This window comes from Condylura cristata, unplaced genomic scaffold (assembly GCF_000260355.1).
Source record: "Condylura cristata isolate star-nosed mole 26May11 unplaced genomic scaffold, ConCri1.0 scaffold00035, whole genome shotgun sequence".
In the NCBI taxonomy this organism is placed as follows: domain Eukaryota; kingdom Metazoa; phylum Chordata; class Mammalia; order Eulipotyphla; family Talpidae; genus Condylura; species Condylura cristata.
The window spans coordinates 7,187,836-7,209,063 of NW_004567136.1; the positions used below are offsets into that span (position 1 = coordinate 7,187,836).

At 46.3% G+C, this 21,228-nt stretch overlaps 1 protein-coding gene across 1 annotated transcript in view; it reads left to right on the top strand.

The window, feature by feature from the left end:
- CERS3 (ceramide synthase 3) overlaps positions 1-21,228 on the top strand; it is a 49,809-nt gene that overhangs the window by 4,306 nt on the left and 24,275 nt on the right. Inside the window, exons 2-7 of the mRNA XM_004693090.2 lie at positions 2,507-2,624; positions 8,329-8,447; positions 12,639-12,696; positions 13,619-13,669; positions 15,897-15,989; positions 18,267-18,395. Of these exons, the coding sequence (XP_004693147.1) occupies positions 2,507-2,624; positions 8,329-8,447; positions 12,639-12,696; positions 13,619-13,669; positions 15,897-15,989; positions 18,267-18,395 (568 nt within the window). The remainder of the gene's footprint in view (positions 1-2,506; positions 2,625-8,328; positions 8,448-12,638; positions 12,697-13,618; positions 13,670-15,896; positions 15,990-18,266; positions 18,396-21,228) is intronic.

Sequence of the window (21,228 nt, forward strand, 5' to 3'; positions counted from 1 at the left end):
TTTGATGTGATTTATTATTTATTTATGCTTACAGAACTGGGGTACAGGCCAGAGGTGTGGTGGGAGAGAGGAATCACCAGAGACAGAGTGGGAAGCAGAACAGGAAGATGTACTGAAATACACTGCTGAGGGGAACAGTGGTGGATTAGGAGAGGTCTGCCACACCATGTGGAACCTTCCAGGCTGGGGATCGAACTCCTGCTGCAGTGGCTTCAGAGAGCTTCATAATGCGGTGCTCTAACCCATTGCACCACCAAGTAGAGCCTGGCATATATATTTTATCAGGTTATCTTGGGAAATTTTTTATTCCACTCCCAGGGTTACAAAAAATGAATTGATGGACTAAAGGATCTTTCAAACCAAAATTTCTAGCATTTAATTAAACTCAGAAGCTTTTCTAAGTAGGTAGGTGGTAGAATAGACTGATCTGGCAGAGGATGGCGCTTTCGTTATAATTTGAAGAAGAATAGGGGGCATTTTTTAAAAATGACCTTTGTTGAGGTGTGATTTACATACAACGAAGTTCAGTCAAACTTTGATAGATTCTGACCACTGTGCACCATCACAATCATGATAGAGCCGATTCCCACCAGCTGACGTATTGCATGCATTCCTTTCAGTTAGTCCCTACGCCTACCCTCACAGACAGGGCTTCTTGCGAATGGAATCATACAGACTATCTGTAATTTTCTGTTTCTGACTTTTCATTTAGAACAGTGCTTTTGAGAGTTGTTTTCATGTTGTTACATGTATCAGTGATTCCTTGTAATGGTTGAGAGGTCTTTTAAGGTATTGATAGGGCACAGTTTATCTTTTAAATAGCTGTTGCAAATTTCGGTTGCTTACAGTTTTAAGTTACTGTGACTGTAGCTGCTATGACCATTTAAGTATAAGAATTGGTGTGGGCATATACTTTTATTTCTCTTAGTAAATTGCTAATATGTTTGCTTTTCAAAAGATATTATCTATGTATGTCTACATATATACACACATATATCCACACAATGGGTTGTTATTCAGCAGTAAAAGGGAATGAATTACAAATACAGGATGCGATGTGGATGGACCTCGGAAGCTTTAGCCTCAGTGAAAAAAAGTGAGACACAGCAACCACATATTTTGTGATTCTATTATATTAAATATCCAGAAAGAGCAAAGCTATAGTGGCAGAAGGTAGCTTTGTTATTGCTTGGAGTGGGAAAACAAAGGATAGAGTAATAGTAAATATTCATGAGGTGATGAAATGTTCTAACGGTCATTCATGGTGACTGGTAAATTTTCTAAAAAAATAATCATTGAATTATATAATATGCCAAAAATACCCCAATTTTAAAAAGACATTGTTAATTAAATAAAAAGATAAGCCACAGACTGGCAGAAAATATATATATATATAACCTATATTTGAAAAGAGTCTTATACTCAAAATATATTTAAAAATTCTCCTAACTCATTAATAACAGTAGAATATACATTCTTCTCACATGCTCAAGGAAATTTCTCCAGGATAGACCATTTGTTAGGTCATAAAACAAGTTTCAGTCAGTGAGAAAAGATTGAAATCATACAATGTCTTCTAGTTACAATGAAATTAAATTGGAAGTCAGTTAATTAGGAAATTCAGAAATTAGCGAATATGGGGAAATTAAACAACAAACTTCTAAATAGTAATGGTCAGAGTATATAAGTATGTAAATTAGAACATACTTTGAGATTAGTGAAAATACCCAAACTGATGAGATACAGCAAAAGCAGCACCTAGAAGGAAATTTATAGCAATCAACACCTTTAGCAAAAAAGAACGCTCTCAAATCAATAATCTAGCCAACAAACACTGAGAAACTAGAAAAGAATAAACTAAACATAAAACAAGCAGAAATTAGAAAATAATAGCAGCGTAGAAAATTAATGAACGCTGCCTACTCTGTAGAGTTGCTGGGGTTAAAAAGGCTAGCAGCACAGAGATTGGCAGGGATGTGAGGGAACCTGGCACATCGATGGTGGGGATGCAGGAAGGCACAGACAGTTTGGAAAATGGTTTTCCAGTTTCTTGCAGAGGTAAATGTGTACTTACCATGTGACTTATCTACAGGTTTCTGCTTTTCCTTAAGCCATGCTATTTTTTTCTATGTTAGAATTTCAAATAAGAACAGAGCAATTTCTTTAAGACAGTATCACCAAATAAATATGTTCAATAACAACACAGTTGTTCATGTTAATGCCTGAAAGTCTTGGAAATAAAACTATAAGTGGAATGACTCGTTCTAATTCCTAGATATTTGGGTCTACATAAAGTGGATTTTAGCTTGGTGCAAGTGTGTTCTTTTAAGTTACTCATTTATGTGAGGTCTGACAATTTACTCTCCGTGATTGACTGTAGGTAGCCCCCATGAAATTTTGAAGCAATGACTGATCTCTCATTTAGAATCTGAAGTTACCAGTTTTCTGGTGCCAACATAGATTCAGTCTCAGGTTTTGAACTTACTTTCTTTTCATAATTTTGTAGGTTTATTGCTGCACCTCTAGCAAAAGCATTTGGCATTAAAGAAGGCGGTCGAAAGAAGATTCCACCAAATGCCATATTAGAAAATTTTATCAAACATTCCACAAGGAAACCATCTCGAGTAAGTATAAATTCTTTCATGTTGGATTTTAAGATCTCCCTTCTAAATGTTCTAGTCACCTGTGGCTTACTTCATCTGTGCAAGAAATCTGTCTCAGTTGACTGGTAAATATTTTGATTCATTTGGATTTTTTTCTTTGCTCGAACAACAGGTTATAGGTAACATTTCAAGCATAATATAAAATCACAAATAAATAATATCATATAAAACAACCAGTGTGAACCATTGAACTATAGTACTCAACTTACACAACTCCAGGGCTCGGCACTAACCATCAATACTGCAATTAGGCAATAAACAGCAATACTTGGTTTCTAGTGGTGGACTATTGGCAAATTGTGCTGATCAAAAATATTGTTAAGACAGAGTAGACCACATCTGACACGTTCAATAATTAGGACACCATCACCTCAGGTGACACACACTATATAAATGTCCACTGTGGTTACTTTCATGAATACGGAGCTTTATTTTACCCGAGGTCTCAACACAGTCAGAAACACGCCACACACCCCCACCCTCAGAGACCGAAGTTTTAGGAAAGCCAAACTTCTCTTCCCAAACCAAGATACTGTGGTGCACTGCCAGCTTCTAGACCAAAGGGAAACTGCATCATGATAGTGTCCCGGCAAGTCTAGTGTCATTATATTTCCTTAGTTAAAAATGACAGAGAAGACAGCCCTCCCCCCAAACCAGCACATGTCTCCAACACTGACAGCTGTTGTCAGTGATCCTTCAGGTATATGTGAACGCAGTTTCACATTCAGTCAAGTACTTCTCAGGGTACCGGAACTTTGTTTGCTGGGTTCAGCTGCTGCTTCTGTGACTGCTGCTGCCCCTGGAGAGGGGGCAGCATGCCCTGTTGAGACATGACCATGTGGTTCACAGAATGAGCCACAGGAGCCAGGGCTGCCCCTCTTGCTCTGCCCTCGGCTTCAGAACTGGGCTTCCCTTAGCTTGGAGCAGGGCAGTCTGAGGAGACCACACCTCCACGTACTCTTTCCTGCTCTAGGTGGTTATAGTTGTCCGTCTGACTGTGCCATAATAGTACTTTACATTTCACATGGAAAATCCTTCAGCTAGGTTTGTGAAACAGGAAGTCTCTTTTAGAGAGTCATTCTGTTTGAGAATGAATAACTTTGATAATGCTTTGTACAATAGGTTAAGAATAGAGCTGCATTTTTAATAACCTGTTGAACTTGGGGTAGCCAAGAACCTCAAGTCAGCGCTTTAGGATATTTAGTGATGAGAAAATTCAGCCCTTATCCAGGTTTCCCATGATGGACAGAAAATAGTCATGTGGTAATTAGAGATTATGTAATCTTTCCTTTTCATGATTGAAATGAAGAACGTAGGGCCCAACAGGACAAGAGCTGTCCAAGGTTAGACAGCCAGTTCGTGACTGAATCCGAAGCGAGAGCCTGATCCTGGCTCCTGTTCAGTGCCATGTCTGCTGTGCCTGTGTGGCTTTGTTATCTGTGAACATAAGTTAAATATGCATTTGAAAAGTTGGTGCTTTGTTTGTAGTAACCGCTCTAACTCAGTTGACATTACAGTATGGCTTCCTGCAGACATGTACATTTGCATCAGGTAGACCAAGAAAGGTTATACATCAACCCTAAAGAATTAGAGAGCTTCAGATACTAACTAAGAGTTGAAGCAAGTTATTAAGATGTTTAGTTTATGCTGTTAGTAGATTATGCTGTAGCAGATCAAGAGATGAGCAAGTTAAAAGTACTAGCAGTGCAATAGAGTAGAGGAAGGAAAAGTACAGGATTTAGTGACTTCAGATGTGGACAAAAAACAAAGTCACAATACCTGCACACATTAACTTGACCCACGTCCTTCAGACAGCACTGTGCTTAAATTAATGGGGTATAGGACAAGCTGCCGGGGGCACTAGAAAGATTTTGCATTCATCAAAATAGGACTAACTCTAGTAGATTATTCTAAACCTATAATGAAAGAATGTTGCATTGTTAAACAGGTAGATAATTCTTGGCTTAATAAAACGCTCAGATGCCTGAGCCTGAGGATGCTTCTTTAGCTACCATAGATTGCACCCATTAAGACAAAGACAGCGCAGTATCTACACTGTCAATGTGGACTGCTTAGCACGGAGTCTCTGGAACATGATATTGGTGAGACCCAAATATTATATACATGGGCCTCCAGTGAGAGTTTTGACTTATGATTTTGCACAGTTATCTTATGACTGTGTGTGCAGCTGTGTGTCCATTAGTAATGTGTGTGTGTGTGTGTGTGTGCACGCGTTTTTGTGTCGTCTCAATAACAACTCCAAGATGTATTGGGAGACAGCCATGGGAACAGACCAACGGTTCTTGCCAACAGATTAATTACTCTGCTATTGATAAAAGGTAGTAACAGCAGAGCTTACTATCTAGCCTGTTCTCTTAGCAGAGCATGAGGACCAATGCCACATAAATATGTAGCTCTGGAAGAGATCTAAAGAAAACAAGGCTGTAAGACTGACCTAGCACCAGAGCTCATGGCCACTCAGGACATTCCAGACAACTTGCTTATCTCCTCCATAGATTCCAGTATCTTCAGAGCAGATGTCTAGATTGGTAGTTTGTTTTGCAGATGAGCCCTGTGGGATGCAGAGCGGCCGGCTGGTTCCCCCACAGTCCTGGAGGCTGTTTCTAGTCTCTCGGGTTCCCCCCGCTAATGCTGCTTCTCCTCCTTACTGTCTGCCTGTGAGGCTGTCCCTTCACTCTCTACAGCACAGAACCAAAAAATAGATGGTGAGGGCGGACCCTGGGGGTCCAGGCCCTGGTTCTGCCGAGACAGCGTGGGAGGCGGCAGAGAGCCTCCGTGGCTGCCTTCGTGACTTGCACATGATGATGGCAGTCATGTCACTGCCTCTGGGGAGGATCGAATTCAGGACTTAGAGGGGCGCCTGGCACAGAGTAGATGCTCAGGAAGGGCGATTTGTTGTCTGCGCCTGTCAGGGGCTGGCTTCTTCGGGAGCATTTTTAAACGTCTTCCCAATACAAATTATCCTGAGGGAGCATCATTTGGTTCTTAGTCATGCTTATTCTCTTTCCCATAATGTTGTGCACAATTTTGTGAATTTAGATATTCAATAAGTGCTTATTTCATGTTAATGAAAGAAAAACCCTAGAGACTTGCTGGTAAGAGGATGTCTCTCCAAGGATGTTGTATTGTCCGAAGCCGTGCTGACAGACTGCCTTCTCATCTGTGCTCCAAAACAGAAAAAAAAAAAAACAAAAAACCCCACCTCGAATCATGCTCAGTCACTGTCTTCGAGGTGCATTTACTAAACTCATGTCTGTAGAAATGATAGTGTAATAGCACTGTATGGTCCTCAGATCTGGGAAAATTCCAGAAGGTAGGAGTTGCTTTGGTCCCTGCTAAATCTCCAAAGCCCAGAATGGTGCCTGGCATGAGCGAGTCGCCTCGCTAGCTGCTTTTAAGTGGCTGAATAGATGACACAGCTCAAAGAGCCCTGCCAGACCAGAGATGTTTCCCTACTTTCCCCTCTAAAACTGGACAGAATAAAGAGCTGCTGTTTTAGAACGTGTGATGCTGGAGCGTTTCAGAAAGTGTCCCACTGTGGGCCAGGCAGTGGGATTTGAAGAATGCCCTGTTTGGGAGGATCTGTCCCTACTTGGAACTGTTTGAGAAGTAAAAGAATACTTTTTCTCCCATCATCCCAGTCCACAACCTTCTTCCTGGGTCCCTTCATCTCCAGCACGCTCTAGCAGAAGATGGCACAGTCACACTCAGGCCCCAAACCTTCTCCCCATTCCTGGGAGGCAGGAAGAAAACCCCCTCATTGCCATCACCCCACTTCCAGAAGGGCCTGGTAAATGTTCAAGGCCACATAGCCAGGATATAGCAGAGCTGGGTCTTTTGCTTCCACTTGTACTGGCCCCAACACCTGCCTTCCTCTCCCTTCCTGGAGGGAGTAAGATGAGCCTGGTGCCGCCTGGGCTCCTGTCCAAACGTCCAACCGTGTCTGGCCTGCAGTTCCAGGCTCTTGTGGTGAGGGCCGAGGCCTAGGACAAAGTGAGCCCGGTCTCCCTCCTGCTCCTGCCTTTTCCACCCTGAGAGGAGGGCTATCCACATGCAAATATCCTGTAGCCCACATGGTAAGTTCCAGACCAAGACCCTCTCTGACGTGGCGTCAGCCCCCTCCCCCTCCCACCCACCTCCCCCCACAGCAGGCCAGGCTCCTTTCGGCTCTCACCCTTCCTTCCTCTGCCCTCTGCCGGGTCCTTCCTGCTGCATCTTCTCCTTCTGGGACATTTTCCAGGCTGCAGCTTCAATGTAACTTCCAGGACCCGCCAAGGTAAAGGCAGATCCACGGTACCCTAGTGCCCCCAGTCTCAGCACGCAGGGGGTTTTCTGACCTCCTTCCCAGGCAGCCTGGGCACCCCATGTCAGTGTGAAGGGGAGACATGGATCAGTCTTGTTCCACAGGCACCTGGGCTGGGCGACGCCCGCCGGCGGGGGCCCACGAGCACCTGCAACTCCGTCTCCTGAGAAAGTCAAGGCGTTAGCACAGCCGGCGACGCCTTGGCCTGCACCGGGCGGCGCCTGGAGGGCGGCGCAGGGCTGCGGCAGCTTTTGTTTGGCCTCGTCTGTGTCCTGTCTTGGGCTGGGGCCCGCGGCCGGGCCTGCAGTCTAGGGGCCGCAGCGGTCGCCAGGTGTCCTGGTGTGAAGGCGTCTCAGGAAGCCGCATGAACTCTGTGTGCAGCACAGCAGGAGCCACACCGTCACAAAGCGTTGGGTGGCCCCCACTGGCCCCCACGGGCACGGTCGGGTGCTCACAGTGTTGCTCCCCGATGGACTCGGGCCTCCTGCTCATCTCAGCGCTGCCACCGACGACCAGCTTCGGGGAGTGCATTTTTCTCACGGTAAATGAAGAGAAAACATTTCATGTTGAAGTGTGGAAGATCGAGAATCCCGACGTGTCAAAACCAGTGACAGGAGCTGCTTCTGCGTGGGAGCGGAGCGGTTGAACACCACACACATCTGCGGGGAGCGAAGGGCCGCAGTCCCCTGGGCGCCAGGGGGCCGCGTGCATGGCCTCAGCGAATGCAGCTGTGCATCGTCACCTCAGCTGCTGCTCCTCAGAAGAGACACAAACGTCGTTAGTACAGCCTGCGACCTGCACTTTTTTTTTTGCCTGGAATGATCTCACATTGCCATCTGATTACAACTGTGACAGTGATAGCAAATACCTGTTTGAGTTTCCCCTGTGCCGTCTTTCAGCGCTGGGAAGGTCGTGTGAAGCAGCGGGGCCTGGCCAGCCGGACCTGGGTCTGGCTCGGCTACGGGGTCTAGGTCTTGGGCAGGTTACTGAGCTGCTCAGGGCTCCCGTTTCCTCGCCGGGAAATGAGGAGATGGGATTCAGAGGGCGTCTTGAGTGGCTGACTCCAGCCCCTGAGATTATCAAATCTCCCGAGCGCGGAAGCTCGCCGGTGAGCCTTGAACGTGGGGGTTGCTGCCAGCTTGTGGGAAAATGACCCAGAGGGCTGGACCACCGCCTCTGGGGTCTCACTGCATGGGCATGAGCGCGTGTGTGGTTCCTCAGCAAAGGAGGGACGCTCCCTGGCTCGGATCTCACTGCTGTGTGCTCGCACTCCCAGCCGGCTTCACGGTGACCGTGTCACGCTTTATCGCTCACTGGTTCTTTCATCTCGTCCCGTTTCAGGCCGATATTTACGGACTGGCAAAGAAGTCTAACTTGACAGAGCGCCAGGTTGAAAGATGGTTGAGGAGTTGGTGGAATCAAGACAGGCCTTGCAGGATGAAGAAATTCCAGGAAGCTAGGTAAGAAGGCCGGTCGGGGCCTGGACGCGCCGCAGCTCTTGCAGCAGGGACAGAACACTGAGCCGGAGCGGGCGGGCGGGGCCCAGGCGGCCCTGCGAGGGCCGAGGGGGTGTCTGTCCAGTCCCCCGTCTGCCCCTCGTACCACGAGCAGTACTCGGTGTGAATTATCCTTGGTCAGGGTCACCGGCCGTTGATGGGGCTGCACTGAGGGCTCCTGACTCCTTTGCTGGTCTTTCTGCTCCATCATATAGTCCCTTGCCACCTACTACTTACTTCTGAGTAAGCAGGGAGCCCCCCATCCAGTAACTGAGGCAACAGGGTCTAATGTTGGGGCCCTGACTCTCAGTGAGGCTGCTCAGAGTCGGGTCCAGAGTTTGGGCCACAGCAGAGAGCTTCAGAAGTTACACCAACTGTCTTCTCTGTGCCCAGCACCATCCTGGGTTGTGTGGAGTTCTAGATTTCAACAGGGAGGTGCAGGAGGCCTGGCACTAGCCTGGACCAGCGAACCGGGGGGTGGGGGGCTGTCACTTCTAGCCCTGTCTAGCATCTGTGTGACCCCGCAAAGGCGGTGGGCAAGCACACTGCTGGCCTGTGGAGCATGCTGTGGGTGGCCAAGGGGCTGCCGCTGGCAGGACGGGTGCCCTGAGGGTCAGACTCCTTAGGGGCTGTCAGCAAAAGCGGGCCTTGGAGAAGTGGTCTTCCCCAAGAAAGGAGAGCAGGACTCGAGGGAGCACGTTTCGAGGAAGACAGAGGCAGGAAGCTGGAAATGATACGTGTATTCAGGAAACAGGAGGGCCCATGAGTTAAACGTAAGCATCCTGGTATTCCTTAGTAACGTCGCAGATTTCCTTGAAGTCAGATAATGTTAGACGTGATTGTGGACAGAAGACACATTACATCAAAATGCCGAGTATTTATGATGGCGGGCTGCACTTTATGTCACCAGCTGCTGGGTGTGCGGTGGGGATCAAAGCGAGAGCTGACAGCCCCGGGCATTTTGGAGATCTCAGGGCACTGGAGCCCCACTCTGAGCCCCTGCGGCCGCCCTGTGGCAGTCAGAAGCCCCCTCCACAGCAGGAGGGTGGATTCGCCGCCAGATGCCCTAAATCCAGTGTATTCGTTCCTTGGCCATTTTCTCAGAGGTGACCCCTAATTCCTATTCATAGCATTCAGGATGTCGGCCTACAACTACACGCTCCCTTGTAAAGTAAGCACTTCTACCAAACAGTACAAGTCGACTGTGAAAATGCCCAGTACTTTCCAGCACTAGCTGGCCAAGTGCTAGAGGAAGGGGTTCTCCTCCCAGCGGGGGGTCGGTGCCTGGCCCCACCGGCTGCCCCCGCCTCTCCCCACGGAGCCCAGACTGGCCTGTCAGTTTCTCTGCAGTCTCCTCTGCACAGCCCTCCCCGACTCCAGCCTGCGGCCTCACCTCTGTTACCGTCACACCTGGCCAACCACGTTCTGGACTTTTCCTTTTCACTATGTTTGTCTTCCTTTCATGTCAAGCAAGGGTCAGCGCATCGCCGAGTCTCTGCTAGGGAAGCAGAACCGTTGTGCAGGTTTCAAGCCCCTTGGTTCTCTAAAAGAATATTAGTGACCCCTACAATCACTTTCTTGTGCACTTCATAGTGTTGGCATAAAAAACAGTAAAAAATAGAAACTGAGACATTTAAAAGCAGGACCACGCAGGGTCCTCCTCAGCCCGCAGGGCAGTGAAGCCACCCCAGGTCCCGCCGTGGTGTCTGGAATCTCCACTCGTGGGCAAACGGAAAGTAAATAACACATGATCACTATGAGCCTGCTGTGGGTTCGGGGTCCCTGGCACCCACTCTGAGGACCCTGGTGCAGCGGCCTGCAGCCCGGTGGGCTGGCCGGGCAGCCGGAGCTGGAGTCCCACGCCGGCGCCTGGTACGCTCAACCCCGTGAATCAGGCGACCGCTCAGCTCGTCTCCTGGCACGGCCATCTTTCATTTGAGGCTGTTGTGAGAACCACGCAGCCATCCACCCAGAGGGGCTAATTACAGTGTCTGCTTCCCACGCCTGTGGAGATGGAACTCGGCCCGCGCGTCTGCTCAGCACCGTGCCTGCTCCCAGCCAGAGCCGAGGCGCGTCTCAGAGACAGGGTTCGCCCGGTGCTGCCGGGTCTGTGGCTGCCTGTGTGGGTGACGGGACTATGGGCGCCTATTTTTCATGCTTTGTGTTTGAGCAAAAAGATCCAGGGAGCCAAGGCAGTGCTGTCTGTCTGGAAACACGGGCCGCCCTCCCTGAAACCAGTGAGACAGGCCCGGCCTTCTCATTTTGCAACATCCCCTTTGGGTATTTTTGTGGCTCAGCCTTGAGTAATTGAACTCTCTTTTGCTCTATCAAAACAAGCCAGCGGAAAGACTGTCGTCCAGCTTCGAAGCAGGGCTACACCGAGGACACACTGCAAGTGGGACTCGGGGCCAAAGGTCTCCGCTCGGGCTGCAGCCCCGACAGCTCCCACAGGCCAGCTGGGAGGACGGCCTCGCCTTTGGGGTCTGAATTACGCTGTCACTAGAGCTGTGCCTGCAGTTCTCGTTGGGCCGTCCTCCCGCTCTGCCCCGCCCCTTCCCTACCTTCTTTCCTTCAAGACATACGTGAGGCCTCACGCCCACGTGGAGAGCAGATAGTGTGTTTATTATTATGACTGCTTTGGTTTCAGAAATCATCAGATAAAATAGCTTTTTCAAGGCCACGGATGATTTTCTTTTTTTTCTCTGGCATAAGCAGAGATATTTATTATATATTTAAAAATTTTATTACAATAGCTTATTTTTACATCATTTTGTGCCTTTTGCCATCTCAGTTGCAATCCCCGTGGGCTTCCCATCACCAAATCTCCCGTGTGCCATCACCATAGTACCGCGCACCCCCCCCCCCCCATTTTTGACCCTGTTCCCCACTCCACCCCGGTGAAATGTCTCTGGCTACAATTGTTCATTGTGATCATTTTCCCCTGCTCCTTTATGCGCCTCATAGCAGGACGGACAACCTTTTCTTCGCAATGTCGCAAACACCCAGGAGTAGGGAGGTCGGTGTCCTGCACCGTCTGCTCGTCGTCAGCCTCAGCGCAGGGAAGTCCTGTGGCCCGGGCCCGCCGCTGTCCCCGCCACTGGTGGGTTTTGAAGCAAATGTCAGATACTTCAGGATTTCATTTGCATTTAATGTGTGTCTTTAAGAGATAAGGACTTTTTACTTTAAACATAATCGCTACATCTAAATCAATCTTCTATAATAACAAATATTCAACATCCCTATTTTCTTTTTGATCTCATGCTTATCATTTCATTGATCTAAAGAAGATGCATGCATTGCAGTAGGTTGTTAGTTTTTTTTAAGATTCTCAAGGTAAAGATTCCCCCCCCCCCCACATATGCAAAAAAGATACTGTTTCAAAGTCTGCATTTTGGAGACAAGACTAAACTTTGGCCACAAAGAAACGTTTTCACTGGAAATCGAGTTGGGATAAAATAAGTGATTAGCTAATACTAAGATCTACCATCGCTTTTTGTCACTCGGCACTAGGCTAGCAGTGGTGAGGATGGTCGAGCTCCTGGTGCTGGTGATAATGCTGGTGCTTGTGTGGCGCGCATGACAGTGACCACAGCAACTACCTATTTTTTTCTCACACCATAATGGGCACTATGAGCAATAAATACATTTTATAAATCACCCTCAGTTCCTTTTTTTTTAAAATAATATAATAGTTTATTTTTACATCATTTTGTGCATTTTCCCATCTCAGTTGTAATCCCCGTGGGCGTCCCATCAACCCTCAGTTCCTTTTAGCTGTGTTTTTTAAATTGAGGTAATGTTGGTTTACAGTAGCACCAGAGATAGAGTCAGAGGTTTCGGGCCGCACCTCCCCAGACACCATGCCCACCACCAGGGTACCCCTAATTCTTCTCCACAGTGCACTTTGTTCCCCATCTTCGGTCTGTTTTCTATCTGGAGGTAAGTTCCACTAATCCCATTTCACAGGTGAAGCTAAGGCCCCCCCAGGTTGTAACTTAGGTACAGAAAGGCGTAGCCGTCCAACAAGCGAGAGAGCCAGGACATGAGGGTGGACCTGTCCGAAGCCGGAATGTGTGTTCTTCCCTAACCTGACCGTACCAGATGCTTTTGTCCTCAGATGTCAAGCACCTTTACAAGTCTTCTTTCTTTTGACAGCTGGCGGTTTGCATTTTACTTAATGATGACCATTGCTGGAATTGCCTTTCTTTATGATGTAAGTGTCCTTTTGGCATCTTTGAAATTTGTCTTCAGTTTTTAAAGACAGTCCTTCTTCAGCTCTTCCCTGTGGATTCCTTAGGACATATGTCTTTCAATAAAAGAAACCAGCTTTTAAAGCACCAGACCCTTGGAAGCCTAAGAAAGAACAGCTCCTCAGTGTGCCCTTCAGTGCTTTCATTCAAAGCTATGTATGTGCCAAGTTAGTTTTCAAATCTAATTTCTCCCTGTTTCTACTCATGCAACCCACGCACCACCCTGCATTGGACTGTTGACCATCTGCTGGACATACCTGTTGTATGCCCACTTTTGCATTTTTGTACACCTTCTCACCTCGGCCAGAAATGTCTTGCCCTTCCTATCTCTAGCCATCCTGTCCCATATCAAATGCCACTTGTTCCATGAAGACATTCATTAATTGCCTGTCAGAAATCAGGTCTTCTCCTAGGCTCGTCCCATTGCATTGTCTGTTTAAATAATGACCAACTAGTGACCTCACTGTGTGATAAACTCAGGAATAAATTGTTCACAGAAAAATAAAAGATAACCAAGTTTTAGAGATTTCTCTGGGGACATTTTATTGTTACAGATGTCTCAAGATATTTCATTACTACAGAAGCAGTAATCTAATTGTTTCAGAAGTGATCTCACCAGAAGCCTCACTCGTTTGAAGCTGTTTGCTGTGACAGCGCTGTCTCTGGGCCCAGTGCAGCAGAATCATGCTGTCGGAGCGCGTTGCCGAACGCAGCGTCAGGGCTGGGGGCAGACGGGTGACAAGAGCATTAAGACTGATGAAGGCTCCACCCTGCACCTCTGCCCTGCCAGGGACATGGGGGGGCGGGGGGCTTATCTCTTCTGCTGACACCGAGCTTATTTTGTTCTTTTGGCTCCATGTTTGTTTGTTTGTTTGTTTTTCCCAGAAACCCTGGGTGTATGACCTGTGGGAGGTCTGGAATGGCTACCCCAGGCAGGTAAGGCCCCCCCCCCCCCCCCGCCCGCATGCCCCTTCCCTAACTGAGGCCCTCAGGCCCTCAGAGTGTCCCTGGGTTAGTTTTGCGCTCCCCTCCTATTCTCGGCCCAACTCTGTGTAAAGCGTGGCTTTTTATTTGCCATAGTTAATATGGCTTAGTTCTTAGACCATATTTAGCCACATCGCTCATTCCTTTCATTTGGTTACAGTTACCGTAATTACATATTTGAGTTTAAAACTACCACGGTAAATATTTGAATTAAGAGAATCTAATACCAGTTAGTGTTCTTCCTTCTCTTTAGTCACTGAAAGGTCCTTAGAACACTCCACATGTCCTCCTAGGTCCTCCTTCACATATCTGAAACCACACAATTCATTACTACTGCTGTTTTGTAAATGAGTCAGATCAGTCTCCCATGATTTTCCTGTCTCCTTTTGCCTGGTGACTTTGACTAAATAACAGACAATGTGTGTGAAATGTTATAAAACTCTAACGTGCTGCTGTCTTCTTCATGAGTTTTCCCTTTTATTTCTGTTAGTTACTGATGGTAGAGACTCATCTACTGTTAATCTTGCATATGACTGGTCAGAATTAGTGTGGACCCGAGTTTCACTCAGGGAAGATATATTTACAAATTTCCCCAAAAATGGGGTGCTTTCTGCATCTGGTTCTAAACTTAAAAACCACAATGTTTACCAAAACTATTTTCCTTTGTTGTCCCTAACCAATTTACTTCCTACTATTATCTGATTGTCAAAGGCTTACTTAAATTATTCTGTTGGTTTTTTTAGTCTCTGGAGCCTATACTGCTTGTAAGTCAAAAAAAGCAGGTTTTATGTTATGCACAGGTGTGGTTTTCTTTAGAGTTTATCTGTCTTAGGATCTGTTGTACTCTTGAACTAAGGATTCACATAAATTTAAGGGTTCATTTAAACGTGTTAAATTTGCAGGTTCTGGGTGTCTTGTTTGGTTCCTGATGCCTTCAGAGATTCTTTCTCTGCTTTATTCAGAATTTTTGTTGTTGCTGTTCTCACTAGGTTTATTCTCATATAGGTTTGTCATAAAAGAAAGCAAAAATTCTGACTCATTTTTTTATAGCCTGATTGAGGATGAGGAGTTGACAAAACAGTTGCCTCTTTTAACGTTTTAATCTCAGCATTAAACAGTCAAAGCAAGTTCAACCATAAGTACGTAGGCATTGTCCCGTCCAAATCCCAGTTTTTTCATTCCTACCTCTAACTCACTTTTAGCTTCTTGGGTGTAATAGTTATCTATTGCTACACAGCAAACTCGCTTCCCAAGACTTAGTGCTTTAAGGCAGTCATTTACTTACTCATGACTTAAGTTAGAATTTTTGAACAGAGTCCCCCAGCTGCGTAGCTCTTCTGTGTCATGTGGTGTTAGCTAAGTTCGTGCATTTTCGGTCAGTTGGCGTGCAGCAGGCACCTGCTTCTCTTCTTTGTGACCTCCGTCAGGATAGCTCAGGTCTTGCATGGTTTATGAGGTCTCTACTTGCATCACACCATCAGTGCCCCTTTGACTAAAGCCCAAGGTCAAATCATGGTCAGTGTGGGAGGAAGCCACATTAGGACATGGCTATCATGAGGCCAGTAGGTTCACAGGGGCGTTAATGTCACAGTCCATCACACCAGTAACATAATCCTTCAACTTACTTAAAATAAGCAACCACCTGCACTATTAAAATATTAAGAAAAGTTCTAGCTATAAATATTTCATCTTTTTTCTCCCCATGGTAGTATTAGAGTTCTTAAATAATTAATTATTTTATTACACGTTATGATTCTTCTAGTTGAGAATGGGCCAAATCTGATCACCACTCTCTCACCAGATAAGAGGTTAGGACATCAGATTTGGATTCGTCTTCAGCAAATATTAATCAGGATAAATTATGGAAGCAGCAGAATAGACTTGCCATTGATCTTAAAGAAATGTTTTTGTTTTTCTAATTTAGCTCTCAGCCAAGTAAAATAAGCCAGTCACACCTGTTATAGTTTTAACTGTTAAACACAACATTCCACTTGATTTTGGAATTCTTTCTAGAAATAAAATGCCTCAAGATAGTATCTCTTATTCCTTATTGGAAGTATAAATCACCACTACTTAAGGGGAATTTGGGAGAATGGAAATAGGTATAAATAATAATTGTAATGCCTGAAAGCGAGTGGATTGTAAGGTGATAATAAAACAGTGGCGCTTCTTTTCCCAGCCCCTGCTGGTCTCGCAGTACTGGTACTACATTTTGGAGATGAGTTTTTATTGGTCTCTCTTATTTCGCCTTGGCTCAGACGTCAAGAGGAAGGTAAGTGTCTTATTTACAAAGCTGCTTGATCCAATTTTTCAAAAACTTTCACCTCCCACTCCCAAATTCTAATCTTTGTGTTTTTGTGCATGTTTAATTACAGTTCATAGCTTTTTTGGCTTTTTCATAGCACACAGAACGGTGCAAATTAAGCTCATGCTTCAGTGCCTTGGTAAATATTTGGAGTAAAACACCATAGAACCTTTAACTTGGAAGCTCTACCCTGGTTCAGTAAGAAAAGACGTCTCTGTGTGCTGTTTCTTTTGGCTTGGTAATTTAACGCTCAGTGCAAAGAAAAGCACTGGAAGTTTGCGTTCTGCAGCCACATCTAGTTGATGACAAACCACTCTCTCTACTTCTCATGTATTCAAAAACGTTGAAGACTTTTTTTCCTTCATTCACCCAAAATTTTTGTGAGAAAACCTTGCTCAGGCTTCGTTAGTTTTGTTTCATTCATGGGGAAAACCGCGTCATAGACACACTCACTACATCATGTGAGGCCTCAAAGTGCGGCATTTTAGGGACTTTTTGATCGATGCCAATTCCTGCTTGCTGGTATACTGAAATCTTGACCTTTTTGAAAACATCTTTATTGAGAAGTTAACTTTAATCACATCAACATGCAATCCATCTGAGCCAGCTAATGTGCATCATTCAGCAGTTTTTCCCCTCTGCTTACTAATAGCTGTATAGGATCACCTTGGAAAAGAAGTCATTTATTCATGGTGTGGGTGCCTAGAATAAAACATAACATTAACAGAGGACTTAGAAACTTTTGGCAGTAAGAATGCAGTGGCTGCTTTAGATGCTTTAGATAGCAACAGGAAAGACTCTCGGAAGAAAGTTCAGACAGTATAAATAAACTTATAGGTAAGTGTCTTTTTTTCGAGTGATCATATATGATTTTACAATTTTAAAAGATTTCATCTGAAAGTAGAACCTTTAAGTTGAGTATTTTCTCAGTGTTCTGCAGACACCACCACAGACCACTTTCTAAGATTCATCAAGTCAAAAGAAATCAGTACCTCTGGCAGGCACTCTCCACGCTCAGAACCCCCCGCCCAGGCAGCCACTAGGCTCCTTTCTGTCTCTGTGCGTTTGCCTCTTCCGGGCATCCTGTGTGAGTGGAGCCACATCATGTTTTGTCCCTGCGCCTGGCTTCTTTCGTGTGGTATAACTTCTCAAGGCCCACTCGTGTGGTGGGCTTTGGCAGCATGCACTAAGGCAGCACGCGCAGCTCCTTTCTCCTAGAGCACGCAGCCTGGTAGGGATACACTGCCTCCGTTTACCCGGTTACCAGCTGATGGGTAGTCAGGTTGTTTCTACCTTTTTGACTGTCATGAACAGTGTGACTGTCAACACTCGTTCATAGATTTTATTCATAGACATGTTTTATTTCTTTCAGATACGGTGTCTAAAAATGGAATTGTTGGGTTCTATGACAGTACTATACTTACAGCTTTCAGAAATGTCCAAGCTATTTAACAAGCAGTCACAACATTCTGCATTCCTACCGGCAACGGACCAGATTCTGATTTCTCCACATCCTTGGCAACACTTTGTTATTAGCCACTTTTTTATTATCGCTTTCCTAATGGGCATGAAGTAGTATCGCCTTGTGGTTTTGATTTGCATTTTTCCTGATGGCTCATCAGGTCGAGTTTCGTTTATGTGGGCTTATTGGGCATTTATGTACAGTCTGTGAAAAAAAACCTATAAGATTTTATGCTTAAATGTGCTAGCTTTCTGTCACTTAGATTTACTAACACGGGTACTCTTCTTTCATTTGCAACTTATCTGGTATGCAGTAACTCTTATTTTAATGGTTGTATAGTTGTATCATATTTGTCCTTTTTCCCATTTTGGAATTGGACAGGAAATAAGCAACAAATGTAATTACGTATAAGAATATGCATTTGTGCGTGTATGCGCGTGTGTGCGTGTGCGTGCGCGTGCGTGCGTGTGCGTGTGTGTGCGTGCATGTGCGTGCGTGTATACGCTCTCTAGGTGGCACCGTGGAAGAACAGCTGCTGTGAAGGGTTAGATGAAAGCTACTTGATTCTCTCTCACAGTGAAATGATTTCACCAATGAGGGTGAACTTGTCCAGTCTCCCTCACAAGGATTGTATTTAAGAACTAAAGTGAAAGAATTTTATGAATTTCAAATTATGCAGATGTAAGTTGTTGGTTTTTCAAATATTATTATTATTAGCTCTTCCAGTGATTGGGACATAGCTGTATTTGTTTAATGGTTTCCATTTCCCCCTCATTATGTAGGATTTTCTAGCTAATGTCATCCACCACCTGGCTGCTATTAGTCTGATGAGCTTTTCTTGGTGCGCTAATTATATTCGCAGTGGGACTCTGGTGATGATCGTGCACGATGTGGCTGACATTTGGCTGGAGGTAAGTCATTTGTCTTTGGTAATAATGCTCATAATAATGCTATGTCCTGGATTTCTGCAGTCATCACAGGAAGAATTGTCTGTGGGTGATCTAACCCGGCTCTCTGTCCTGCAGACAGTCCCAGTCTGTCTCTGGGTTCCCTGATGGCTCTAACTTAAAGATGTGAAACTTTACGTGTTTAAGTCCCCTGCACCCCCATTCTCCAGGGTACTTGAGAAGGGTCAGCTAGGGGGTTCCACTTGCAGGAGTTGCATGCAGATGCTAGCCTGGGGAGTAAGGCGAGATGTTTGACAGGGAATGAGCCCGACTGTGAAAAGGAAAACTTTGATTTCTTTCATCATGGGTTCTTCACATCGGATGATACCACATATTCACTTAAGCCTGAGCAGAATAGCCTCTTGCTCTACCCACACCGAACCTCTCCAGCTTTGAGGAAGAGGGTTAATGTTTAAATTACGGTTATTTTCTAAGAAAGAAATGTTTCTGGAGTAGGAAACAATAACCTAATCCCATACTACACAGAATGAAAGGGTTAGGAGCAAGACAACGCTAGGCATGTTCCCTTCCCCTGTCCGGCGTGGTTCCTGTTCACCTGGGGAGGTGCTCCTGACCCCTGGCGGCCTGTGCTCTGCCTATGTCACTCACCTGCAGTGAAGTCCCAGACGTGGTGCTGACGCCCTGAACGCTCAGGGTTGCCCCTGGAAGGGCGAATGGAATATATAGGCTGGTATGAAAGAAATGTAATTTCATTGAACAGCATCTTGTCCCTCAGATCAGGGTTCAGCAAACTTTCGGGAAAAGGGCCACACTTGATCTCTGTTACACGTTCTTTGGGTGTTTTTTTTTTTGTTTGTTTGTTTCCTTTCTTATACTCCTTTAAAAGTGTGAAAACCAGTCGATGCTCAAGGGCTGATCAACCTCAGCCCATAGACTGGACTGTCATTTGCCAAATTCTATTCTAGAGGTAACCAGAAGCAGCCATCTAAAGTAACTGGCAACTGTTAAAACATTATTAGCCATGTGTAGAGTTCTGCTTCTTGCATGTAATCATAATTAGCATGCAGCTCCCATGGTCAGGGCCAGATTATGCCATGTGCCGCAGCAGCAAGCGGCTCAGCAGGGGGCCGAGCGCCCTCCCCACACCTCACTTTCTGGACGTGGCGTCTCCCTGGACCGTTACGTCCTTCCCTGGCCACGTGCGCCTGCCTCACACTGGCTGTGAGCTCGTGCTGCCAGTTGCTTCTGGACCCTCTAGTTTGCAGCCTTTGTGTGTCGCGAACACACGACAGCTTCATTGTGTGGTGGAAAAGTCAGGTTGGGACTGGGAATATTTGCTGCCTGCCCCCACCCGCCCCATCGTTACCACCACAGAGCCCCCCAGGTGCCTCGGGCCTCTCTTCGTGCTTTGTTTTCTAGCCTCAGATGAAAAATGAGAAGTCGTACCTACCCCTTTGGGCATATTGTGAGGCTCATTATATTCTGAAATGTTCTGAGGCCCGTAGGTAACAAACAGAAGAAAAATGAAATGTCAGATTCAGAGGGCCCTTCACGGGGAAATGGTGAGAACAGACTCATGTGGTCAATGTCCATGAATCACTCTCACATCATGACCGAGGCGAGGCTCCCTGAGCAGCCTGGGGTTTCTGTCAGCTGGTGGCAGACACTGCAGTGGCGGCCGGGGGGGCCTGTTGTTGATGCTCTCCGGGGACGCCTGTTCACAGCATCCTCAAGTGTTTCTTTCAGTGCTTGTCGGTTCAGTCAAGTTCTAATTGAATGCAGACTTGGCACAACTTTTGCCCATGTAGACCTTTCTAAAGATGGAGTCTATTAATCTTTCTATTCCTCAAGGCAGTTGGAGGGTCATTTCTTAGCTTTCCCTTTACAAGGAAAAATAGCCTCCACATCTTTTATTCTTACTCATAAGAACATTTTGCCTGTCATGCAGCTTCCACATTTCAGTTTAGATCCAGGACCCAACACTTGAATAGTCTAACCGATTCCTAGCAAAGAAGGTTTTCTGTGTGATCATTGCCTGGTCCACATCATGCCGTGTGTTTGTTTGCCCGAAGGGGTGCTGCTCTGCCCCACCCACGTGTGTGCGCCATGCCGATGGCATATCTAGCTGCCCACCCTCAGCCAGTGCCCCCTGCCCTTCCAGGCAAGCCACACTGCTGGCCTTTCTCCCTCACCCCTGCCGACCCCCTGCCACGCTAGCCCTCCCTCACAGCACAGGGCCTCATTCCCTCGGGGCCTCTGCCAGTCCCGCAATCCAGCCATATGTTCACCCCCTGGCAAATATGCAAAGGTTGGAGCACGCTTTGTGCACCTTCCTGGAGTATAAGCACGTTGCCTCTCGTCATAGAAGAGCTCCCAGCTGCCAAAGCAGTTTCAGGTCTCAGCTGCCCCCATAAGGGAAGGGCTACACCCAGCAGCTCCCTCACCCTTCCCAGCTCCAACGCCAGACACGTGCTCCTTGGGCCTTGGCTCCACTGAGAAAGCAAGAGGGAATCTCATCACTACCTTCTAGTAGCGCATTACAACTTCCTATAACTCTTTTCATTCAACACAGATAATATGAGCAGTTTAGACTGGCATAAGATAAGTAGGAAAAACCACTTGAGACAACTTCAGCCAGGGCAGGCCTCCTCTGCCACCTGCATCAAAGTGGCCTCCCTGAGTGCAGCGTCCAGCCCAGGCTGTCTCAGCCCAGCGCTCTTCCCAGCGACATGGAGACAGTCAGTACATCCCACATGAACGCTCGTAAAATGAACTATGCTGCACTATAGTGCTTGTCAAGGCAGTTGTAAGATACTAATCGTTTGAGGCATTGCTT